The 27,269-nt window shown below is 36.6% G+C and overlaps 2 protein-coding genes and 1 long non-coding RNA gene across 3 annotated transcripts; all 3 read right to left on the bottom strand.

The window, feature by feature from the left end:
• Positions 1–75: 75 nt before the first annotated feature.
• On the bottom strand, positions 76–9,390 carry LOC120012459 (phytoene synthase 2, chloroplastic-like). Its single transcript, XM_038863885.1, has 7 exons — positions 9,324–9,390; positions 9,189–9,239; positions 8,121–8,293; positions 1,678–1,913; positions 933–1,125; positions 307–517; positions 76–206 (listed from the first exon to the last, which is right to left on the bottom strand). Exons 2-7 carry the CDS (start codon positions 9,226–9,228, stop codon positions 76–78), a joined length of 984 nt encoding a protein of 327 aa, XP_038719813.1. The 5' UTR covers positions 9,229–9,239; positions 9,324–9,390.
• A 7,049-nt stretch (positions 9,391–16,439) lies between these two features.
• LOC120012707 lies at positions 16,440–17,534 on the bottom strand. The gene is made up of 2 exons (XR_005471269.1): positions 17,400–17,534; positions 16,440–17,283 (listed from the first exon to the last, which is right to left on the bottom strand). It is a non-coding gene; the product is annotated as an uncharacterized LOC120012707 (long non-coding RNA).
• A 4,590-nt stretch (positions 17,535–22,124) lies between these two features.
• LOC120012704 (putative disease resistance protein At4g11170) lies at positions 22,125–26,494 on the bottom strand. Its single transcript, XM_038864145.1, has 5 exons — positions 25,957–26,494; positions 24,750–25,845; positions 24,367–24,654; positions 23,033–23,776; positions 22,125–22,949 (listed from the first exon to the last, which is right to left on the bottom strand). The coding sequence occupies exons 1-5, from the start codon at positions 26,430–26,432 to the stop codon at positions 22,269–22,271; spliced, it is 3,285 nt and encodes a 1,094-aa protein (XP_038720073.1). The 5' UTR covers positions 26,433–26,494; the 3' UTR covers positions 22,125–22,268.
• Between the last annotated feature and the right edge of the window lie 775 nt (positions 26,495–27,269).

The raw sequence follows: 27,269 nt of genomic DNA, 5'->3' as shown, positions 1-27,269 counted from the left end.
GAGATCTATTAACCCCACCGGTTTCTATGGTACCTTCAGAAAGTGCTTCTCTTACAGGTTAATGTAATTAGCGAACTAAATCATATTCCAACAATCATCGCCTTTCATGAATTCATTAGAAGTTGACAGCATTCTCCATTTTGACCGTAGCCTCTTCAAAGCAGAGTCTTTCAATAACCACTCCTTCGTTGAAGCAAAAAAATCATCTTAAAAAGGTGAAGAAACCATTTTGCATTTGAAACTCAAACCATTACTTGCTGCATTACATCGACTCTAGTATACAATATATAAATTTTCATCCTCTACCTTGATTGATATACTGTACTATACATGATGATAGAGAATTCTGTTCACATCTTGTTGGAAGCCAAAGCTGTTCTTGATCTTGTGTATGCAACCCCGGCAAAGCAAGTAGCTTCTTTGCTTTGCTCACATAAGCCCTCCTCGTGAAGTTGTTGTAGTCGTTAGCTTCTATCTTGTCTAGTATTTGACGATACAAGAGCAACGATGCCCATACCTGCAACAATGGATATTAACATGATGCATTAATGAACAATGTCAGGGACGAATGACCTTGCCGGGAGAAAAGGAACAGAACATGAGAACAGATTGAAAATGGTGTGGACAACGCATGATTACTTAAACAACAAGTTTCAAAGATCCTAATGAATCGGATAATGTTGTGGTCTGTCCCTCATTAAAAGTCTCATGAAAAAGTTGTTCCTGATGAAAATATTTCTGCCAATCATTGAGAAAAATACCAACTCACAAGTCAAAAGCAAGTCACACTTCAGTCTCTTTTATCATTGCAGTGTGATTAAGATAAATTAGAACTGTTTGAGCCCAAATTATAGATGATGATCAGTCTCTTTTATCATTTCTTTTGTTTAATGACAATATATGCATGTTAACAGAAGTTCTGGATTATTTACCGGCCATCTACTGGCTGCGCTCAGTTCTGTCACACCTTTCTCTGCCTCATCGAAGAACATCCTCGCCCCCTTAATTTGACTCTTCATGAAGTTTCTCCATTTATTGGTCAACCTTCCAGCAAATATGTCATCTTCCGGTATCCCAGCCACTGCCAACTCATCTTGTGGTAGATATCTCCTACCTCTACTTGCACTGCAAGGAATCTCAAGTTGAGAAGATGAAACATGAAGAAAAAGTGACTTTGCTTTGAAATAAATTACAAAATTCAAGCAGCAGAGAGTTAATCAATGAGTTATTTTATTCTGATGATCAACATGGGTAGGACAATGAAAGGCATATAGAGCATAACCGACATGAGTATATAGTCTACGTTCAACTCCAAAGCTTTGGTACTTCAAGATAATTGACAGGACAATTGAACAACTAAAACCATAAGAGTTTTTGGTTTAGTGATACCAAAGCTCGGTTTTGGAAACAACCAGAGTCGCATTGAAAAACCTTGCAAGAACACAACAATCAATCACTTCGTACATGACAAAATAGTATCCCCAACAAGCATATTACTAATTTTGTCGTCTGATATTCTGCACATCCCAGGCACAATCATCTTACTCGTAAGAGACCTGAACTCCCTTACTCTTCTGATATTCTGAACTCCCTTACTCTTCTGATATTATGAACTCCCTTCGGTGAAGGCCTTTGTGAGTAAATGAAAATGCGAAAGGAATTTAGTTCTCTAGTTACTCTTCTCCAACGTCCCTGAGTATGTTGGTTAGCTGATTCGCAATACCTAATGCCAAGGCAGCATTATAAACACTCTCTGTTGTTGCCTGAGATTCAGGTGCAATGCCCATCACTGGAATGCTCATTAATCCGACAGTCCCAGCGACATAATAACAATAAAGATACAGTTCATCAAAGTCCTCGTATCTTGACTTCCTTAGGTCCATCCTCATTCCTTCAATCATGTCTTTAAATGGCTAAAATGCAGAAGTTCACAAAAGTAGGTAAAGACTCCATTGAAATGCAATACCATACAAAAAATCATGATCAGATATCAAGTGACTTAGAATTAGTTTCAAATGAAATGGATGATTCTAGCAGACAAAGTGATTACAAATCAGTCCAAGACAGGACAAAAGATCCAGCTCAAGTGCCTGGGTTCTTGCTTAAAGCCTTAAACAACGTTTATATCCCAAATTGCTTGCAATTTCAGAAAAGAGAAGAACAAATAAAAAGGATATAGTTATCTGGAAACTAGGCCTTATATACGCACTCAATCTCTAATTCCAAATATGTTCAAGAGCAGTCAGTAATTATCTGTTGGAGATAATTTCGACAATGTAGAATGTTGGAGAATTTTCGACAATTTAGATTTCGCTTCAAGGCACGGATTAACGCTTTCCTTAAAGTGTTATTTCCCTCCACCAATTGGTGTGCACAGGATAGCAACAAATACACTTCCAAGATACAATGAAGCACCACGTATTTAACGTTTGATGTTCGGCCTTTGCACAAAGGAAGAACACCCAAGAATGACCAAGAAAAACAGAACTTTAACAAGTGCTTGGAATTCTAGTTTGCAAGAATAGAATCCAAGTTTGAGAGTTTTTGAGATGACTTTTTAATTATAATTGAATGTCTTGGAATGATGTATTTATAGAGAATAACACACCTTTTGGTGAAAGGCTGTGTCCAAAAAGAAACACACCTTTTTGGTGAAGGGTTGTGTCTAAAAGAAAGACATCTCTTGTCAAAAGAAACACACCTCTTGTGAAGGGTTGTGTTCTAGAGAAGTTGTAAGAGAAGAGTTGTGTCAATTGGTATGAAACTATCAATGTAAAAAATTTCTTTATTATTTTGAAAATATTTCAACATTCCTCCACCATTTTCAAAATACGGATGAAAAATTTACTTGTTGTGTTCATTTGAAAATTTGTGCATAAACAAAGGTGTCTTTAGGACTTGAACCTTCATGTAGTGTATGTATATCAAGGTTATTCAGGATGACATAGTAGACGAACTTTGAACTAGTGATCCTTTTCGAATAACCGGACACACAACACACACAAACTTTCGATATAAAGGTCATTCTTATTTGCCGACGCGTGGATTGGCCTTGCGTCTGTATCCTGTTTTAGTGAGCGCTTTAGAGACAAGTCCAAGTCACATAGAAAGCGGCACCACTTTCGACACTCACGTAGGTAAGCTTATCAAAGGTACTCCTATAAGTATAATACCTCACAAACTTTGTTATAAGCTTATTAAGAACTTTATAGCTCAACCTCCTTATTTACCTTATAGGTCCAAAGCACTTTTTCCTTGGGATGTATATACACTTCAAGTACTTTCCATCACCTAATATGATGTACTTTGCTCATTGAACTCAAGAACATGAAATTTTCAAGTGTTGAGTTGAGTTTCCACCATTGGTGATTGTTTAGTAATGGACTTTAATCCCATCCCTTTTGATGTTTTCCACACCATATCTCTTGCGAGACCTTTGGTTAATGGATCAGCCAAATTTTGACTTGACCTTACAAAATTTATTGTTATGGTACCATCTGTGATCCATTGTCTCACCATACTATGTCTCAAACCAATATGTCTAGACTTGCCATTATAAACTTTACTATAGGCCCTTGATAGTGTTGCCTCACTATCACAATGTATAGATATAGGCGTCATTGGTTTGGGCCAAATAGGAATTTCTAACAATAAATTCCTTAACCATTCAGCTTCTTTACCACAAGAAGCTAAAGCTACAAATTCTGATGCCATAGTCGAATCTGTTATACATGTTTGCTTCTTTGAGCCCCATGCTATAGCTCCTCCACCAAGAGTAAAAATCCATCCACTAGTAGATGTATGATCTTCAAGCTCGGTGATCCAACTAGCATCCATGTATCCTTCAAAAACTGTTGGATAACCACAGTAATGGATTCCATAATTCATAGTGTTCCTTAAATATTTTAGAACTCTATACACAGCTTGCCAATGGATATTGCTAGGGTTAGATGTATACCTACTAAGCTTGCCCACAACAAAAGCATTATCAGGCCTTGTTGATGTCATGGCATACATTAAGCATCCAATCACTCTAGCATATTCTAATTGATTGATAGCCCTTCCAGTATTTGTATACAACTTCAAGTTTGGATCATAAGGTGTGTTCACAGGGTTACAATCAAAATGATTGAATTTTTTAAGAATTTTCTCAATATAATGTGATTGGGTTAAAATTAGTCCATCTTGATTTCTCAAGATTTTAATACCCAAAATCACATCTACATCACCCATGTCTTTCATAGCAAACTTTGATGATAAAAATTTCTTGACATTTTCGATACTTTCAAGATCGGTACCAAAAATTATCATGTCATCAACGTAAAGGCAAATAATTACGCCTCTACCTTTAGTGAATTTGCTATATACACACTTGTCGGATTCATGTATACGAAATCCATTTGACAATATAACTTGGTCAAACTTTTCATGCCATTGTTTTGGAGCTTGTTTAAGTCCATATAATGACTTAATCAATTTACATACTTTAGATTCTTGACCGGGCATAACAAATCCCTTAGGTTGTTCCATGTAAACTTCCTCATCCAACTCACCATTTAGGAATGTCGTTTTGACATCCATTTGATGAATTGGAAATTTATAAATTGATGCTAAGGCTATCAAGGCTCTTATAGTTGCTATTCTAGCAACGGGAGCATAGGTGTCAAAGTAGTCTATGCCTTCCTTTTGTGTGAAACCTTTGGCTACTAATATTGCCTTGAACTTATCAATAGTTCCATCTATCTTCGTTTTCTTTTTGAAGATCCATTTACAACCTATTGGTTTTGAACCCTTAGGTAAATCGACTAATTACCAAGTCTTGTTACCCATAATTGATTCCATTTCATCATTAATTGCTTCTTTCCAAAAAGCAGCGTCTTGAGATTTCATAGCTTCCTCATAGGTGAGAGGATCCGGTTCTATATTTTGAGAAACCACTATTTGTCTAGAAAGTGTATCTCTAGAACCTTCTACTAAATAGACAATGAAATCCGATCCAAAAGACTTAGCTACTCTAGCTCTTTTGCTCTTCCTATCTAAAATAGGTTGTATAGGTTGAGAGCTTCCACTACTTTCATTATTAAGTGACTCATCACTTAAATTAAGCGGTGCTGATGTTATTTCATCCAATTCACTAGTTGCACTACTTTTTGTAGTGTTGTGAATCTTTCCTTGTAAAAGAATGCATCTCTTGATTCAATTACATTATTCACATTAATGGAATCATTTGGTTCAATTACCAAAAATCTATATGCCTTACTATGTTCGGCATATCCAAGGAATATACATTCAATTCCTTTTTCTCCCAATTTCTTTATCTTAGGTTGAGGTAGCCTAACAATGGCTCTACACCCCCACACCTTTAGATATTTTAAATTTGGCTTTCTTTTCTTCCATAGCTCATATGGGGTTATAGTAGTCCTTTTTAATGGGACCCTATTTAAAATATGACAAGCCATTAATAAAGCTTCCCCCAATAGCCATTACTTAGTCCGGAATTAGATAACATGACATTAACCATTTCAATCAAGGTCCTATTTTTCCTTTTGGCTACACCATTTTGTTGTGGTGTATAAGCTGTGGAAGTCTCATGAATCAATCCAATTGATTCACAATAAGAAGGGAATTGATATTCACCTCCTCTATCCGACCTTAAACATTTTATTTTAGTGCCAAGTTGATTCTTCTGCCTTAAAAATCTTAAATTTTTCAAGGACTTCATCTTTTTTATGCATTAAATAAACATAGCAATATCTAGAAAAATCATCAATAAATGTAACAAAATATTTTTTACCACCTCTTGTAGGATTGCCATGTAAATCACATACATCACTATGCACTAATTCAAGTAAAGTAGATATTCTATTTACTTTAGAAAAATGCTTTCTTGTTATTTTTGTTTTCATGCAAATACTACATTTTTCATTCATATCATTAGTGCATGTTGGAATTAATTCCATGTTAGTCATACTACTTAGTTTAGTAACATTTATATGTCCTAAACGATTATGCCATAAAGATAATGAATCAACCATATAAAGAGAAGCAATATTCTTATTAATATTAAGATTAAACATCCCCTCATACAAATAACCCTTTCCCACAAAGACACCACCCTTTGACAATACAAACTTATCGGACTCAAATACAAGCTTGAAACCATGCTTGCTAAGTAAACTACCAGAAACAATATTCTTCCTAATAGAAGGAACATTGTACACATCGGTGAGGGTTAAAGTCTTGCCACTTGTGAATTCTAGAATAACTTCACCCTTGCCTTTGATTTCAGCGGTAGTGGAGTTGCCCATGTAAATCACATTGCTATCCTTTACCGGCACATATTTAGAGAACATAGACTTGTTTTTGCAAACATGCCTAGTTGCTCCAGAATCAATCCACCAATTTGTGTCATCCTCAATAGAATTGATTTCAGAAATCATAGCCTTAAAGTTGTTATCTTTTGGCTTCTTTTCTTCTTGCTTCTTTTTGAAGCTATAACAATCCTTCTTGAAATGACCACTTTTCCCACAATGGAAACATGTACCCTTGAGAAGCTTCTTGTTCTTTTTGAACTTGGCATTATTCTTCCTTTTCTTGTTTCCATCCTTGAGTGATGTGTCTTGCTTTGAGTTTTGGCCTTCTTCCATCATATGAACCTTTGAAGAATGTTCTTCAATTCCACTTTGGTTGCTTCTAAAAGCCTCTTCAACTTGGAGATGTTGCCCAAGTTGATCCAAATTCATGTCATCCTTTTTGTGTTTTAAGGATTTCTTGACATCTTTCCATGATGGAGGGAGTTTTTCTATGATGGAAGAAACTGAAATGGACTCATCCATATTCATGTTGTGTTGAGTGAATTGGTTAAGAATATGCATAATCTCATGAAATTGCTCCATAATAGATCTACCATCTACCATTTTGTAATTCATGAATTTACCAACAAGAAACTTCTTACTTGTAGCATCTTCGTTAAGATACTTAGTTTCCAATGCATCCCATAATTCCTTGGCGGTATCCTTGCTTTGATAAATGTCGAAGAGAGCATTGGACATTGAATTGCAAATGTGGCCCTTGCATATGTAGTCATCTTGCTCCCATTTGAGTCTTGTACGAGTTTGCTCCACGGTTTCTTCATCTCCTTGTGTTGGCTTTGTGGTGGTGAGTACGTACACAACTTTGAGACTTGCTAAAAGGAAATGCATCTTCTTTTGCCAACGACGAAAATTAGAGCCATCAAACCTCTCTAATTTGACAAAATCTGAAGTAAATTCTCTCAATGAATCAGCCATAGAGATAACACTTTAAGATTGTTGGAGATAATTTCGACAATGTAGAATGTTGGAGAATTTTCGACAATTTAGATTTTGCTTTAAGGCACGGATTAACGCTTTCCTTAAAGTGTTATTTGCCTCCACCAATTGATGTGCACAAGATAGCAGCAAATACACTTCCAAGATACAATGAAGCACCACATATTTAACGTTTGATGTTCGGCCTTTGCACGAAGGAAGAACACCCAAGAATGACCAAGAAAAACAGAACTTTAACAAGTGCTTGGAATTCTAGTTTGCAAGAATAGAATCCAAGTTTGAGAGTTTTTGAGATGACTTTTTAATTATAATTGAATGTCTTGGAATGATGTATTTATAGAGAATAACACACCTTTTGGTGAAAGGTTGTGTCCAAAAAGAAACACACCTTTTTGGTGAAGGGTTGTGTCTAAAAGAAAGACATATCTTGTCAAAAGAAACACACCTCTTGTGAAGGGTTGTGTTCAAGAGAAGTTGTAAGAGAAGAGTTGTGTCCATTGGTATGAAACTACCAATGTAAAAAATTTCTTTATTATTTTGAAAATATTTCAACATTATCAATGCCTTTGGAAAAAGAAAAGGCTCGTGTTGAAAATAGCATACTACATTTATCTTGTACCATGTATAGCATGGTACATATAATGCATGGTCTGGAGAAGTGCAGCCCATAACTTGAAGCATCCTAGAAGGACCGGGTAAAACATTTTTCAAAAAAGTGCAATGCAAGAATGCAACAAATATATGTTAATGGTAATCAAGGAAGTATACCCATGCTGAGACCTAATTTTCTAGCCAAGGGAATCGTCTAACCTGAATATCAACAGGAAATTTGGTAACAGTATCTGATACAGCAGCATCAAGCATATCAAATGGACCACCTTGAAAAAGATCTTCCAACCTTGCCTCCCACCTGTCTAAAGCTGTTGGTGTTATGTGCGAAGCATTAGGCCCATCAACAAGCTCATCAGTCCTCCTACACCACACTGCAGGTGCAGAGGTATCATAAATATAACACCTATGTATCTTTCCATTGCAGTAGTGAATTTAAGAAATTGCAAAAGTCTGATTATTTATGAAATTAAAAAGGCAAAAGAATCAATCTTCTTCTCTTAGGAATTATGGGTTAGACTAGATTAGTACAATCCTTCATGTGATGTGACAAACAATGTGCTAAGTTTATGAAAATTTAAAACTCTTTTCAAAGAAAGAATCTGATTGGAAAGGTTTTGATAGCGATCTCATGTACTGGGAATATGTTTTCATATAATGGCTTCAGTGCCCAAAATGTTCACTAAACTTACAATAAAGACAAGTAATTGGTGACTTGGCCACTGCCGTTCTACGTTCACCATTCAAACTGCCTTCAAAGTTAAAATTTTCCAAATGCTAGAAGTCTAATACATTAGAGTTGCTAAACCTAACTTCTTTGGGATTAGTAATATTACTTGTATCAAAGAATTAGTACCCAAGATTTCTATTATCAGATAAAAGTTGAACTGTTTCATCGCATGATTGTGTATTTGTAATCACTCACACAACATTACCATAAAAGTTTGACTTATCTTGAACAGTGTGGTTCAAGATAAGGCCAAGTTTCCACTTCATTAACCAAAAGCAAGCTAAGAATGCTCAAAATTTTTACACTGAAGGATATTTACATGTTTCGAAAAAGATAAGCATAAATTATTTCTGTAGGACACAAATTCAAGTAACCCCCGGAATTTTCTCTTCTTTTTGAGTACTAAAATCCCTTTCACACAGGAAAAAGTAATCAGAATAGTTGTCCTAATGTATGAAATTCCATTTGAAAAGTAAAATTCTGTAACATTCAACTGTAAAGAAAAAGATTCAGTCTGTTCCAAAAGCTTTGTGACTCACCATAGATTGCCCATATAGCTCTTCGCCTTTCAGGAGTCATTAGCAAAGTTCCTGAGAAGACAAAAGAACAAACTGACAATTCCAATCTGAGTTTGAAACCCAGAAAGTTGAAAAACCAGATTTAAGAAGGCTAACCCAAGTAAAATGTCTTTGCATACTCTACACAAACTTCTCCACATCGGTCATAAGCTTCACTCAACAACAAGAGGATGGATTTGACAATTCGAAGGTTGAAGTTGAGCTAGAAAATCCTCCCAAAATAGTTCAATCTTCAACAAGATTATAAGATAGTGATGATGATTCAGAGTTAGATGGTATTAAGCAGCAGTAGCATGAGTACAACATTGCCGCAGATGGGCCTAGACACACAATCAAACCTCCTGCGAGGTATGATGATGAATCAGCTTCATTTGTTTAGTCACTAGTGGCAGAGAGTCCTACTCATTCAAGGAAGCCATTTCTAGTTCAAAAAAGGAAAAATGAATGAAGGCAATGGTTGAAGAGGTAGAGTCTCTACACAAGAATCTGATGGATCGTACTTAACACAAGAGGGGGGGTGAATTGTGTCCCCAAATTCCGATAGGAATCTCTTTTTATAATTTAAAAGGAAATCAATGTCAATTAACAATTAGCACACAAATTTGGACTCTAATGATTATCTTAATCAATATTCATTTCAATGCAAGATGTGATACAATACGGTGAATGATCAATTATCAAATAATCAAGGAATTGCAAAAACAGATTTTTTAAACAACACACTGCGCACAGATTTTACAACTCAAATTTCACCTAGCAAATCAAGTCAGAATTCAATGAAATTTGGTATGCAGTATCACAACACCCTAATGAATACTATATCAAAAATTCAGATTAAAATTCAAAGTTTAGCTATGTGAACAGTGCACGGACAGACTAGTGGTTCAGAAAATTCTGCAATCAAAACACTTAATCAATCAACAAGCAAGCAATGCAATCAAGAAAGTCCACACAGCAATTTATAGTAGTTCGAAGACTCTTCTCCTACATCTACTACCTAGGTTCACCAACCTAGGATTTTCCAACCTCCACTAAGGATGTGGTTTTCTCAAGAGCTCCACAAAACTCACAAGGGTTTTTAGGTCACCCTTAAAACTGAAGATTTCAAGATAATCTTCAAACTTTACAACCAAGGGTTTCAAGCACTCCCTTAAACTCAACCTCAACAAGGTTTTTGCCCAATGAAGGGACTTTTACAAGTGTTCGGTATAAATGGTTCACTCAAGGTTTGCACTAAGCAAATGGGGTTGAGGAACACTCAAGAATCACAATATCACCTCACGGGTTGGATAGAAAATGAAGAATAATGAGGATTTTCGAATCTGAAAATAAGAAGCCAAATGAGAAGCACTCCCTCTTTGCAAAAGCAAAATAGTGAGGAAGCCTTTAGAGTGGCTTGGGTAGAAGCTTGGATTCAATGGCACAAACTAGCTTGGAAGCTTTGAGAACAAGAATTTCTTCAATGTAATTTTGGCTTCTCCAAGTTGGAATGAGGAAGAACCCCTCTTTATAATTTACCAAGCTCTTGTGATTTCCACCATTGGATCTTTTTCCATCTTCAAATCTCGACCTTCAATTACATGTGCAAATCTTGGCCATTTAATGAATAGATCATTAAATCTTGACCTTACAATATGTAGCCGTTGCACTTGCATTATTTTCCAAGTCTAGCTTTCCAAGATTTGAGTTGTCATGTGCACTTGCAGCCATCTTTGACAATTTGATCAAATTTGCACCAAATCTTGACCTTGGTATCTCCAACAATTTTGTCATCTTTGACCATTTGATCAAACTTACACCAAATCTTGGCCTTGGTATCTCCAATGATTTCCTACAAAATGTGTAGCAACTTGCAACCATCTTTGACTCCAAAAATCAAGTAAGATCTTCTTTTAAGTCAAAAATTGCTAGCAAGAATATGGTCTTATTCACAACCATTGGATTCACCTTTTAAATGGTCATCTTAACCCTTCAAGTCTTGTTGTAATCTGATCCATTCATAATTCAAAACAATTCAATCTCAGCCATAGATTAGTGTACCATTGGAGTTTGTAGTCTTCAAGAATATATTCATAATCTAAGTCTTGTCTAGTTGCAAAATATACTTTCTCATCTCTTACAAATTTCAACCATTGCATTTGTCATTTAGCTTCATCAATTGTCTTCTCACAAAAATCTGATCATTGACCTCAATAAAGGAAGCATGTGCAAGATCTTGTTTGATGAAGACAAGAGATCCTTCACGTGACCAAACATGTCCCTCCAATCTTGACTTCAAACTCTGAATTTGGCAGCACCAATATATCCATATTATACAGCCCTAAGGCTAGTTCCAATCATCAATCAAAATGCCTTAGTGGAAGGTTGATGAACATAGGTTTTTCTTGGTTTTCTAGAGATCCAAACTCATACTCGAAAACCTGACTTCAATTCACTTGAGCAAACTGAATTCTGAGTGATATAACATCCTCATGATGATTAACCTACAAAGAAATAGGAGGTAGAACTCTCTAATTGCATGTAAGCTCAAATAGCTTCATATAGAGCGCATAGGTTAATTACATTAGAAAAACAACCCAGAAAATTCATATTACTGCATGATAAATCATTTTATATATATTAGAATGTCCATATAAAATTTCATAACAATCGGAAATCGTTTGGTCACTCAACCAAGCAAATAAGTCACTAATAGTGAAACCGATAAATTCTAAGTGTAAATTCAATGTTATTTTGCAAACTCAGTGTAAATGACCTTTTCTCTTGAACTTTACTAAGTCAAATATGTTCATAGTGATGAAAGTAAGATGCACACGAAATTTCATTTAAATCGGAGTTCATTTGGTTCACCACGTTCACAAAGAACACATATGCACAAAATTAGGTAAAACCTAGTTTTGGCGGAATTTAAGCATATGACCAAATATATATGTGATGCACTTAATTTATCATGATTATAGTCCTAGAACATATATTAGACCTTTATGTGCATGTGGTTCAAGTTTCAAGTCATTTGGACCTAAGTTGGTTAAGATAAATTATGATCATTAGAAGATTAATGCCCTAACTTAGTCCATGTATGTTTGTTTTCAAAACTGAATTTCCAGCACTATCTCAAAAATATATAGATATCAAATTCACATAGAGATATGCATAAGCTTTCATTTAAGTGTATATGCACAATTAAGATATTAAACAATTAACCAAATAACCATTTAAGCATGTTTTCTAGCATTTTAGGATATGTTCAAATCAAGCATGCTCACACACATTTTAGTATACAATCATACACAATCATCAAAAACACAATGTTGACTAGACACTAAGTCTTGGTCCAACAGAATCAAACTTGAGAGTTAGGGAAACCTCCAAAGGAAAAGAAGTCGATAGGGTGTAAGTGGGTCTACAGAAAGAAGGAATGGGCAACAGAAAAAGATGGTTGCAGATTTAAAGCCAGGTTACTAGCAAATTTCGCAAGTAACGTTGGTTTGAGAAGAGAAAAAGTATTACTTACAAGTAATGTGGATGAAAAAACTTCGATTTCGCAACCTTTCAGCAAGTGAATAGATAAGGGAAAAAAGGCAAGGCAACGAGAAACAAAGACATAGGCAAGGCAACAAAAAACAAAGACGTAGGCAATGCAAGGGAAGGCAACGAAAAAATAGACGTAGATTATGGATGAAAATTAGATTTTGTCTTCTTTGATGAACGATGACTCTTTCTCACAAGACACTCTTGTTATATAATGACTCATATTAGAAGCTTTATTTTACCTAAAGGCTCTGAGAAAAGGGGAGTGTAGCGTACCAGTCGAGCAGTTGCTCGAACTGTGCTCAATAGTTGCTTGACCCCAACTGCCCAACAGCCGTTCAACAGACGCTCGAACGTAGATTGGTCCGGAATGGGTAGCAGCTAGCGCTCGACAGATGCTCAACAGGTGTTCAATAGATGCTCGACAGGATTAACAACAATCTTGTTGGTATTACTGATGTGGGTTGGTTATTTTTGTATGGGGGTAAAATTGTATTTTCGGATACCTAGGTAGATGGTATATATGTGTTACAAACCCTAGCCAAATGTAACTAAGGAATTTCCTATATTGAAAAGCAGCCAAAAAAACCCAAAGGACGTAGGCACATTGTCGAACCTCGTAAATCATGTGTTCTTCTTCTCTCTTACTATTTTCGATTGCTTCTTTTTATTGCTCTATAATCTATGATCGTTTGTGAGGGAACCCAGTTTTTAACAATTGGTATCAGAGCTGCAGGAATCAGATTCTTGGGTGGTTAGGGTATCACAGACAGGATGAGTGGATGGAATATGCAAGCTTAGTTCAAGAAATTCGATGGCAAAGGCAACTTCAGTCTATGGTAGATGAGGGTGAGCGATCTGTTGATGCAATCAAAGGTTCACAAGGTTTTAACCGGGAAGAAACCAGACAAGATGGATTCGAAGGACTGGAAGGATATGGAGGATATCGTGTTCAGTACGATTTGTATGTGTCTAGCAGATTCAGTTGTGTACGGTGTGATTGAAAAGAAGACAATGAAGGGGCTATGGACGAAGCTGGAGAGTCGGTTCATGTCGAAGAACGTCACCAACAAACTATTCTTGAAGCATGATTTGTTTGCGTTCAGAATGGAGGAGGGGGCAGATTTATCTAATCATATTGCCTAGTACAACCACAAAGTCAGTGACCTACTACGGGTTGGCGTGAAGTTGGAAGATGACGACAAGGCTCTCATGTTGTTATGCTCACTACCATCATCGTTCAAGCCTCTAACGATCACGTTGATGTTTGGGAAAGAAACGTTGGATTATGAGAAAATCGTAACAACGTTAAGATCTCATCATTCGATGAAGAAGTTAGACTCAGAAAACCATCAAAAGTGTTTGGTGATTTCAGAATGAGGAAGAGGCAAAGATAGGGACAATGTCAGAAAAGAGGTCATACCAGAGGAAAATCAAAACAAAGGGCCACTGGAAGAAGGATTGTCCACTGCTAAAGGATGATAATCGAAATTTAGCAAGCGTGAGACAGAATCCTCGGATAATGAAGACTTGATGGTGGTCTCTACGACAGGTAAAGGTACTTATGCTACTAACCGGATTTTAGATTCAACATGTTCTTTGAATTATACTTCACATAGAGACTGGTTCCATACATACAAGAATTGTGATGTTGGTAATGTAGTGTTGGGTGATGAGTATGCTTGCAAGGTTTTGGGGATAGGCTCGGTTAGGATCAAGATGTTTGACCAGGTTGTAAGGATTCTGGAAAACGTTAAACACATCCCAGAATTGAGGAAAAACTTGATCTCTTTGGGTGAACTAGAAAGGACTTTGCATGGGTTGTCATCATCTTTGGACAGCGGGATTCTTAAGGTTTCCAAAGGTGCTTTGACGATTTTGAAAGGAAAGCGGATTGAGAACAATTTGTACAAATTGATTGGGAATACAATTGTAGGTGATGCTTCTACAGTCTCTTCAGATGAATCAGGTACAGATAGGTCTACTCTCTGACATATGCGGCTAGGGCATATTAGTGAGCATGGTATGAGGGAACTCCATAAGAGGAAGCTGTTGGATGGAGTGAAACAATGCAAGTTAGATTTATGTGAATTCTATGTGTACGAGAAACAGAATAAAGTTTAGTTCAAGCTGTCTGCACATAAGAGCAAGGATATTCTGCAATATATTCATTTAGATGTTTGGGGTCCAGCCCAGGTACCAGCGAAAGGTGGAGCTAGATACTTTGTGACGTTTATTGATGATTTCTTCCAAAAAGTCTAGATGTTTTTCATGAAGGAAAAATCAGAGGTATTCTCAAGGTTCAAGGAGTGAAAAGTCAAGGTTGAAAAACAGATAGGGAAGCAGGTCAAGTGCTTGAGGTCTGATAATGGTGGTGAGTACACATCAACTAAGTTTGATGATTTCTGCAAGAAAGAAGGAATTGAAAGGAATTTTTCATTTCCTAAGACGCCTCAGCAGAATGGGGTTACAGAAAGGATGAACTGAACACCCATGAAGAGGGCTAGATCGATGAGGATACAAGCTGATTTACCCAAACATTTTTGGGCAGAAGCAGTCAATACAGCCTGCTACATCGTCAACAGATCACCATCAACTTGGGTGAGAGGGGAAGACTACAGAGGAAGTTTGGACAAGTAATGATGTTGATTATTCGGGTATTAGAATTTTCGATTGTCCAGCTCATACACACATTCCTAGTGATGAGAGATCGAAGTTGGATCCAAAGTCTAGAAAATGCATGTTTGTCGGTATGGAAAAGGGGTGAAAGGATATAGACTATGGGATCCAAAGGCAGAAAAGGTGATAGTTAGCAGGGATGTAGTCTTTGATGAAAATACTATGTTAAAGAATAGGGAATCATATCAGGACGATGCATGTGACAGTTTGAAGGTTGAAATTGAGCTGGACAGTCCCCCTAAAACAGCTCAATATTCAACAAGACTAGAAAATAGTGATGATGATTCAGAGTCAGATGGAGTTCAGTAGCAGCAGCTTGGGCACAACATTGTCATAGAGAGACCCAGGCGCACAGTAAAATGTCTTGCAAGGTATGATGAATCAGCTTCTTTCTGTTTAGTCACTAGTGGTGGAGAACCTTACTCTTTGAAGGAAGCTATTTCGAGTTCAAAAAAAGAAAAATGGATGGAGGCCATGATGAAAGAGGTAGAGTGTTACTCCCCGTCCCAGGAACGTGACTTATTGGCAACACGTGTGTGCACCCACGTGCCGCCACCTAAAACAAGGACTCAAATCAACTTAATCCATAATTTTAAAAGCAATAAGATTTAAACAAAAATCCGGCAGCACCTCCCCGTATATCGGAGAATGCCTCCTACACAAAATATAGTAATTTAAACCACATAATTCCCATACCACCAAAATAATCATCTAGGGCCTCAGGCCATATCATCCCAAATCATAAATCACCATACGCATGTACATACCAAGGCCTCAGGCCTAACCAACCAAAATCATCATTCATCCATAACAATACGTACTCGTATATTTATCAATACATAACTGAACTAAAGACAAATCAAACACCACAACATAAACACTACACAAACATAATAAAAGCAAACCACCACACCAACACTAGTCCAGGCCATCTACATCATGTGCCTCCCTACTGATCCACAGTCGGAGCACTAGCGCTAGTACCTATATCACCTGAGGAGGGGGGAAAATAAAACGGTGAGCAGGAGGCTCAGTAGGGATATCAAATAGGAGTCTAAAATAAGAAATCAGGCCAGAATATTATAAAGAAATAACGCAATGCAACAATATGCCATGTTGTCAAACAAATGCAATCCATACATCTAACCGAGCCATGTCGCCAGAGCCAATTAACCAGAACCACTAGCACATGCTCTCCCAAATACTCCATAACATGCCACTAGAGCCAATTAACCTGAACCACTAGTGCATGTTCATACAAGTACCATCAACCGTGTCACTAGAGCCAAATAACCGGAACCACTAGTACACGTTGACGTACATACCAAAATCCAATTCCCCACTTCCACCATGTAACAAATGCAACATCACACATGAATGTTATGCAACTAAATTTATTGCGCGCAATTTCTTTAAACATGTGATCAAGAGCATCGACTACTCGATAGATGATCGAGTGTCCATGGGTAATGCATTCAACATCAAACACACAATATAGCAAATTTGAGTTCACAATAACATACAAACTAGGGTTTGTTTCCCCTTGACCAAAAAGGCAGAAACTAATGAATTTAACACAATTCGCGTAGCCAATAGTGTTTTGAGATTAAGGGTTAAGAAAATCCCTACCTCGTTTAGGCTAAATACCACAATTCCTCCAGGCTCAATCAACCTAAACCATACACACATTTACAATTCAATTTCAATCTCAAAATTGTTACTTTCCAAGCCAACTACTTATAGTTATCTCATAATTTCAAGGTAAATCACTCACCTTGCCCCAAATCTTCAAACCCTAGCTCAACCACCTCTCCTCCTATCTCCACACTTCAATGCAAGCTCAAATCTAGCATCAATATACATAAACTTTGATTACACAACAAGCTTTTACCCCAAAACCTCCACTTTCACGAAATCACACAAAACTCATAACCCTAGTTTCAAAACCCATGGAAATCTTACCTCAATCTTGAAGAAATCTTGAAAACCAAGCTTATACAAGTTCCAAACTCTTGATTCAAGCTTTCTTCTCCTTGGTCTCCTTCGAAATCACCTTCTCTCCACACACACTCTCTCTCTCTCTCTCGGCTATTTTTGTAAAACCAGTGAAAATAATGAACCTAGAACTGTTAAACGTGTTTTAAAACCCAATTTCCCGATAAGTGTCTGGACGGCTCTAAAGGGTGTCCGGACACTTTGTGAAGAAAATGAGACAGAGTGTAAAACTGCTCAAAATTTTTTCGAGGTGTCCGGACAGCTCCCTAAGTGTCCGGACACTTCAACCATTTTTTTCCATTTTTGCAGTTTTTTTGGTTGGGTTTTCACATAGAGTCTCTACATAAAAATCAAACTTGGGAGTTAGTGAAATCTCCAAAGGGAAAGAAGCCGATTAGGTGTAAATGGGTCTACAAAAAGAAAGGGCAACATAAAAAGATGGTTGCAGATTTAAAGCCATATTAGTAGCAAAAAGGTACTCACAAAAGGAAGGAATTGATTACAATGAAGTATTCTCTCCAATAGTCAGACATACTTCTATCAGGGTGTTGTTGAGCTTGACTGCTCAACTAGATTGGGAGCTTGAGCAGTTGGATGTTAAAACTGCGTTTTTGCTTGGAGAATTGGATGAAGAAATATTCATGGAATAACCAGAGGGGTTTAGAGAGGTTGGAAAAGAACATCATGTTTGCAAAATTCAGAAATCTCTCTACGGGTTGAAACAGTCTCCAAGGCAGTGGTACAAACGCTTCAATTCATACATGATGGATATTAGCATCACTCGGTGTGAGTTTGATTGTTGCCTGTATTTCAAGGTACTTGAAAATGGCTCTTATATCTTTCTGCTGATTTATCTTAATGATATGCTAATTGCTGCAAAAGATATGAAATATGTATGTGATCTTAAGCCTTTATTAGTAAAAGAATTTGATATGAAGGATCTAAGAGCTACAAAGAAGATTCTTGGTATGGAAATTAATAGAGAAAGATTAAACAAAAAGTTATGGCTCTCATAGAAGACTTATGTCGAGAAAGTATTGGAGAGGTTTGGATGGATAAAGCTAAACCAATTTCTACTCCTTTAGCTAATCACTTCAGGGTATCCAGTTCACAAGGTCCTCAATGAGATGAGGAAATTAAATACATGTCGCAAGTTCCATATGTTAATACAGTTGGAAGTTTAATGTATGCTATGGTGTGCACTAGGCCAGATTTGATGCAGGCTGTTAGTGTGGTTAGCAGGTTCATGGCTAATCCAGGGAAAGAACATTGGCAAGCTGTGAAGTGGATTCTCAGATATTTGAGAGGTACGATTGATTATGGGATTTGTTTTGGTACAGCTGATGAGCATACTTCTGTTACTGGGTTTGTAGACGCGAACTATGCAGGTGATTAGGATGGTAGAAAGTCTACTTCGGGATATGTATTTACACTAGTTGGTGGTTCTATCAGTTGAAGGTCTACTTTGCAGAGTGTGGTTGCCTTGTCTACAACAGAGTTAGAATACATGTCAATAGGGTGTGAATGAAGCATTATGGTTGAAAGGGCTGTTGGCAGAAATTGGTTTTACGGGTCAATCTCCTTCTCTCTTTTGTGACAGTCAGAGTGCTATTGACTTATCAAAGAATCATGTGTACCATGCCCACACAAGGCACATAGCAGTGAGGTATCACAAGATCAGGGAGATAGTGTCTTCAGGTGAGATTTTATTGAAGTGCTTACATCGGAGAATGCAACGGATATGTTGACAAAGGTGCTACCATTGGAGAAGTTCAAACATGGTTTGGACTTGCTCTAACTTTTACGGTGTTGATCGCAGGGAGGTTGGAGCTTTAGGTGGAGGTGCTTCAAGGGTTAGTAAGTCTTCGAAGGGAGTGAATATTCGCCAAGGTAGAGATTGTTAAATAATGGCTCATATTGGAAGCTTTATTTTACCTAATGGCTCTAAGGAAAGGGGAGCGTAACGTACCAATCAAACATTGCTCGACTTGTGCTTAATAGCTGCTCGACCCCAACTGCCCAACAACCGTTCAACAGATGCTCGAACGTAGACTGGTCTGGAATGGGCAGCAGCTAGCACTCGACAGATGCTCGACAAGCGTTCAACAGATGCTCGACAAGATTAACAACAATCTTGTTGTATTACTTATGTGGTTTGGGTATTTTTGTATGGGGGATAAAATTGTATTTTCGGATACCTAGGTAGATGGTATTTAAGGGTTACAAACCCTAACCGATTGTAACTAAGGAATTTCCTATATTGAAAAGCAACCGCAAAAACCCTGAGGACGTAGGCACATTGTCGAACCTCGTAAATCCTGTGTTCTTCTTCTCTCTTACTCTTTTCGATTGCTTCTTTTATTGCTCTATAATCTGGGATCGTTTGTGAGGGAACCCAGTTTTCAACAATTCTTTTACTTTGCAAGTATTAAAGTATAAAACTTGCAACAAGACAGATATAACTATCATTTGTTGACTGCTTTTGTGTATACATTTTTTGGATTGTAAAATTGATTATCTATTTCCTATTTATTTTGTTGTAAAAAATATTCTTAGCCTCGAACTGATTAATACTTGTAGTTGTGATATGGTTTTAGAAATGATGACTGCAATATTCAATCTTAAAACGATATCTTTTCACATTTGACGAGTAGAACTTGCCTTTACATGTATCAGGTTGATATGCAACTTCATGGTTCATTTTTTTTTTGATTCATTGAAGAAGTTTTATGAAAATTTGTGTGTCATTTTTTCGTAAACTTGTAAAAAAAATTGGTCGTTATTTGTTGCCTTCGAGAAGGATTTGCTATGGTAGTGCTTTCAGCTAGTCTTGGAAATTTTGAAATGCCAATTCAGACAGAAAAACCCAACATTTTAGCTTTTACAAACAAAAATCAACATTATATATAATTCTCTCCATACAATGTTCACATTAAGATCGTAACACCTACCCCCGAACTCCATACACATATACATTACTAATCCAATTACAGACAATTAATCTCATAAGACAATCTAAACTTTCGGCAAAGTTTCCTTTATAGTTTGGATAACTTGCCTTCAAGGAGATTCAAACGATGGCCTCAGGCCCTTTGTTACATAAAACCACAATATTATGCATCCAATATTCACAGATACATTAAGGTACATTGCAACTATCTGACAAATATCGTATTGGCTCTCTTTTGTGTTTGTTTTATTTGAGAGACGTTGAGTGTGTTTTATTTGTGTTGCTTAGTTTTGGCTCTTTTTTTAAGGAAGAAAGTGGGATAGATCTTTTTCAAAAAGGATAAAAAAATAAAATGGGGGCTAATGCACTTGCTGTTTTGCTTTGTTTCAGAATCTTGGATCAAGAGTAATAGTTTGTTCAAAAAACATCTTAGATGCCATGCAGAGGTATCATTACAATCTCTTTCGTAATGTTTCAAGGATCTCTCTTTGGTTGTTTATGATCATTGCTTAATATAATCATTGGATTGTTAGGCTTTTTTGGGCGCAAATGAACTTCCTGTTTTGCTTTGTTTCAGTTGCTGTTTAGAATCTTGGATCAACAGTAGAAGTTCTTTCAAAAAATGTCTCGGAGACCTTGCAGAGGTACCATTATCATCGCTTTCTAATGTTTTGAGGATCTATCTTTGGTTGTTGGCAAATGTTTGAAAAATTAAGAGCTTGTGTGACAAGAAGTGAGTCTGATTTTTGTAAACTACCAATTTTTGGAGTAGTTTATCACTTTATCTATATGCATTTTAGTGTAGTTCATACCTCTGCGTTTGTAATCATCAGATTGTTAGCCTTGATGGTCATTGATTAATATATATTGATTTGTATTCAGCTGTGATTTGATATAGTTTATGCATCTACCTAGTCTAAAACTATAAAATCTAAGGCATGTCTTTACATTTGCAAGCGAGTTGCAGTATATTTTCATAAACTCTCGAGCGGGCTGTTTGACATTTGACATTGCAATTGTGTATTTGTGATTTCTGGACTGTGGAATGATATTGTTTTCTGTTCTCTTTCGTGTTTGTTCCATCTGCTACTGAATTTTTTTTTGCTGTTCTAAAATTTTAGGTTTTTGCAAAAGATATTGGGGATGGTTCAAGCTGAAAGCCTTTGGTTCCCGGTTAGAAGTTTTGTAAGATTGACCTAAATTTCACCTCTATCAATGATTGCCTCTGGTCTTGGTTAAACAATTGAAAATCTTGCAGATTGGGTTTATCGGCTATCCTATCAATCACATTTCTCTTCAAAAAGTTCCTAAATGGTTAGCTTTTTTTTTTTTGGATGGTTGACATGTAATTTATGGGCTTCGTATCGTGCGTGGAGCTGTTTTCCTATGGGTTTTTTTTTTGTTTTTGCATTTCAATTTGGCACTGCAGAGAAATTGGGTATTTGACCTTCAATTGGGTCTCCTTATGAGGTCTGATGCCGTGGGAATCAGATCTTTGACTTACTGATTTTGTATTTCTTTAAAGGTCATAGTGCGTCTGTTAGTCATCTGAATAATATATGAAATGGTTGCCTTATAGATGTATATATATTATTCAAAAGTTATTTGTTCATTATCAGCTTGACTTATTATGTGCATTAGGTACTGCATGTACATGTTGTGCAGATTATTAGTCCTTAAAAAGTTCATAGTGCGCCTGGGTATATGAAGAAGTTGGGGAAGAAAGAAATGGTATCGACATTATTATATACGATCAACAAATACTGGAAAGCAATAATGCAATAACCCGCAGATAAAAAACATTAAAAAAAAATAGAAGGCGGCCAGAGAGGGTGACTTACTCTTGAACTGATGAGTAATGATACATGAGGAGAATTAGATCAAGCTCATTTAGTAAAATTTCTTAATGTCTTCCGCTTCAGCTTCCGTTTTATTTTCCTATGCCTCACTGGAGCTAAATCTTCCACGTGGTTGCCCAAATTACAGCTTTCATTATCTTTAGCATCTTCTATGGCTGCTTCTTCAATATCATCATCCACACAATCTTGCTTCCAAGGGAACTGGGTCAGATCACCAAAAGGAGACTTAGGTTGAACCACTGAACAACGATATCTACCTTCTATCTCATGAGTGTACAGTAAATGGACGCCACACTTTTTGACTGTGTAACAGTTTCCAAACTCTTCTCCAACCCAGAATTCAATTGAGATCTCGTCCGCATCGTATGCTTTTCCAGGTATCCTCCAATTATTTACCAATGATTTATCATAAAGTAAAAAGAATTTATTTGGCTGAGCAGCATTTTCAAATCCCCAACATAACCCCAAACAACCATTGAAACCGAAGCAGTCACCTCCGTTGTCTTCTATGTGGCAATCATAGAAAAGAGCATCGACCCTAGGGTATCTGCACTTGAACTCAACAACAACACAAAAAACCAAGCAGAATAACTCGTCATTACACCAATGTGGAGGAAGCTTTGCAGTTAGTGAGGATCCCCCGCTTTTATAGTTGAACCAATCTGGAACATCACCTCCCGAAAACGCGATATGGGCTGCTCTAGTATCCTGCATCATGATAATCAGAAATTTTAACTTAAAATATACTTGTCTAGATATAGTGAGAGATAAACCCATAGTTAGAGAGAGACCAAGGATAATAAAGTTTTCGGATAGGAGGCTTCCCAGTGCAGCAACCTCGACTCTACATCTGCCAATATGATGTTTATTGCATTTTGGTCCAGTTTCCAGCAATTTGAAAAATTTATCAAAATCCGATGTCGGTGAGAGTCAAATTTTCCTCTGGCTGCTGTGGATAAAGGACTTGCCACCATTTCAAGTGAGATACAATTCGATGCATCTATATATCGGACATTCATTGGAAGTTGAGGCAGTGATTGAAGCTTCTTGCAGTCGTACAGGTGAAGTTTTGTGAGATTCGTAAGCTGCTTGATGGCGAAAGGTATTTCCCGAAAATTGTTTCCAGTGAGATTTAGGCATTTCACATTACATAACCAAACAAGTTGGTCAACTAACTCCCTCAGATGTATATTAGCTTCTAGTTGAGACTCCCTTTTATTTGACATAGAGCACAGACCAAGATGCTGGAGAGGTTTCAATTGATAAATGCTGGTGGGGATTTTCTTAAGCCTCGTGCACCCACCAAGGTCCAACGCAACTAGGGATTTGAAATTGCAGATTGTTGATGGAACTTCTTCGATTGCAGTCTCATATAAATATAAATATTTGATTTCCAATGGTACCTCTGGAAATTTCTTGATAAGAGAACATTTCCCAAGTCCCAGGTATTCAAGATTTGTCGCCAGTGAGAGGTCTGGAATTTCAATCAACTTCTTCGAATCACCGAGATCAATCCTCTTCAAGTGCACAAGATTCTGCGACACTAATAAAAATTATTATTTAAACATTACATCATAAATAGTACAAGAACATTTTACTTGGAATGTTCTCTCAATATTTCATTCATACTCTGCATAACCTATCTACTAAATAGTAAATACTGGGTTCTTTAATTTTATGGAAAACATATATAACGCACAAGATTTCAAATATTTTCCAAGTCTTATGATTTTTTAAAAAAAAAGTTTTAGGAGTTATCCATTCTCTTTTAAGGATTTATTTGTGTTTCATATGAATTTTTTCAAAGTAGATTAATTTTTGCTATATTTTATTTGGTAATTTGTAAGGCCATAGAATTATAATGCAAGCACCAAAATAATGCTATTATATGGAACAATTCGTGAAGATGGATTATGAATAAAAAATTATGACAGCTTGAAACATTATAAACAAACCAAAGTTGTTATTCTAATCATTTTTCATTAATTTTTCGAATGCTCGGAATTAATAGTAATATATATTAAAAGAAAAAGATCTTTCATATGTTACTATATTTTTTTTTGGAGGAATCTAGAATTTATGATTTGTGAATACGTACATGACAAGGAGAAATGTAAAGGTATACCTGTCTTCCATTCCACAATCGTTCAACATGGCTGTTACGCATTTTGAGACTAACTAGATTATCCACAAGAAAGTTTGATGGCAAAAATGTCAAAGGGTAATGTTCCCAATCCATATGTCTTAACTTGTTAGGAAGAGAATGAAGGCCATGAGGAAGGCATGCAACAAACGAATGGACTCTGACTTTAAGGAACTCAATATTGTGCATCCTTTGAAATGCTACTGGATTTATGCTCAAGTCTCTTGGTTTACACATGTCCAACGATATACCTTTGCATGCTACAGTCCCCTACAAAATGATTGTTGTAAAAAAAATATAAATACTGACATTTTTTACAGGTGAGGTTAGCTATAAAATACAAAGTTACAAAATTAGGCTCTTACCGTGTTATTTTTCAGTACATGACAGATGTCACCATAATCCCATAGCCTACTTCGTTTTCCTGGCTCTTCAATCGATTCTTCACTGACAATTTGTCGACCCATTTTTTGTAGTAGGTCATGCATCCATACTAGACCATTTCGAACAGTTATAAGAGATTTTTCAGTAAGCACAGCAAGTTCGATATCCGTAGAATAATTGCAAGCATCATGGAAGCATTTGACGTCATGAACACGCTCTCCTTTAAAGAGGCACGCAATATTAAGAAACAAATCTTTTTGTTGGTGGTCCAATCCATCATAGCTGATACGCAACACTTGTTGAACAGCCTTGTTTAGGGTCCTCTCTAATTTCGTCAATGCACTTTCCTGTTCATGCTTGCTCCTTCCACATAGATGGGCACCCAAGATTGTAAGAGCCAATGGATGACCTTTTGCATAATTTATTGCCTTGTCCGACAGTTTCTTGTGATGACTTTCTGGTGGATGCTCTTGTTTGAAAGCATATCGGCTAAATAGACAGAGACTTTCTTTGTAATCCAATCCTGGAACGTCATAGATACCATCAACTCCTCCATTCTTTAGCACTTGTTTGTCCCTACTTGTTATGATGACAATACTTCCTAAACCAAGGCAATCGCGTTGTCCAATTAAAATTTCTATATGCTGAAAATCATCAACATCATCCAAAACAATTAGAACCTTCATACGACGGAGTCTATTCCTTATAAACGAAATTCCTGAATTGGGAGTGCCTACATTTAAGTTCCCATCCTTCAATAATCCTGTAACTAGTCTATCTCGTAACTCACTTAACCCACGCTTCTCACATGTTTTTCTAAAATCTTCAACAATATAATGCCCTTCAAATCGAGGAAAAAAATGGTTAAAATATTCTCTAGCAAGTGTTGTCTTCCCTATACCTCCCATCCCCCAAAGTCCTAAGATGCGAACATCTTTATTAATCATACTCAATAATGATTCAATTCGATCAAAGTGAGAGCCCATTCCAACAAGATCACCAAAATTGCTTGAGGGAGTGTAGTAAAGCTTGTCCAAAATATCTCTCACAAGACTTTTTATAAGCATAGCTTCAGGCCTGAAAAGAAAAGAAGTAAACCCGAATTACACATTGATTTTGAACAAAAGAAATTATTGTTGTAATCTCAATCTTAAGAGTACGAAGACGGGAGAAAAGGAAAGGAATTACCTTTTGACCTTTGAATCCCATCCAGATAAATTAGCAGCTTTTTTCAAAGCGTCCCTCCATATTTGTATCTTCAGATGACCTTCATACGGAGCTAAAGCTTGTCCAAAACGGCCTGATTGGTTTCTTACATGTGATGGATCCACTTTGAAGAAGACTGGTATAACAATTTGTCCATTTTCTTTGTTACACTCCATGATTTTCACGAGTTCATCTAAGCACCATCTTGAGGAAGCATAGTTCTTAGAGAAAATGACAACTGAGATTTTTGAATCCGCAATCGTTCGGAGAAGAGCATCTGAAACATCATCTCCTCTATTGAGGTCATTATCAATGAAAGTTTGAATTCTTGCATTGCACAAAGCATCATATACATGACTGGTAATATTGTCACGAGTGTCAGTTCCTCTGAAACTAATGAAAACATCATACTTTCGCTGATTAGAAGTTATGGAAGTAGGAGTAGAAGAAGCCGCCATAACTAGAAGCAGAAATGAGTAGTTGTGCTCTTTCAAGTCTTTTAGTAAAGAAGATTTGGGATAGAAGGTGGCAAAGGGTTATAAAGAAGTTCCCCTCCTGAAGCTTCTTAGAAATTTCCAAGTTGTTTCCAAAGATTGAAGTAAAACCCACAAAAATTAGTGTAGTCGTGAAAAGAAATTTCAAGTGACTTTCATCAAAACGCGTAATGGTTCACCTTCAAAGACACCTGCAGAGAAAAATTATCCAAGCCTTCCGTGAGGTTACACTCAAAATGCCTTTATTTATTTAACTGAAGCGACATCAGACATTATCTGCCTTGAAAAATGCTGGTCCATTCAAAACTATGTAAAAGAGTCTAACCAGAATGGGATAAAAAACTGTAATTTTCTATCACTTAAGCTTTTTAAAACAACAATAAAAGAGACTAAGATGAAATTTCAAAGTTGGTGGCTCTCGTGTGAACCTTATTTAAAAAATCAAACTTCCAAACTATTTCCATGCGTCTTCTTTAACATTGCTGAATATAAACAATAAAAAAAGAAAACAATAGAGAATCATTGATGACTATTTCCAAGTCTTCTTTAAAATACAGAGCAAAACTCGTCGTGGACTTATGGTTGATAGAGATGAGATGACGATGTGAATTGATCAAATATAGGGACATGCCGATGAAACCTAATTGCATTGATTATAATTACTACGTCAAATTTTTTTATTAGTTTTTATGTAATAGTTGTGGAACGTAGAAAAGCAACCATAAACATATCATTATTATAACCATATCAAATTTTTTATGTAGTAGTTGTAGAAGGTAGAAAATCAGCCGCAAACATATC

Source organism: Tripterygium wilfordii, chromosome 13 (genome assembly GCF_013401445.1).
Source record: "Tripterygium wilfordii isolate XIE 37 chromosome 13, ASM1340144v1, whole genome shotgun sequence".
Taxonomy (NCBI): domain Eukaryota; kingdom Viridiplantae; phylum Streptophyta; class Magnoliopsida; order Celastrales; family Celastraceae; genus Tripterygium; species Tripterygium wilfordii.
The sequence above is the reverse complement of the archived record's forward strand: the minus strand, read 5'-3'. Positions and strand labels throughout refer to the sequence as shown.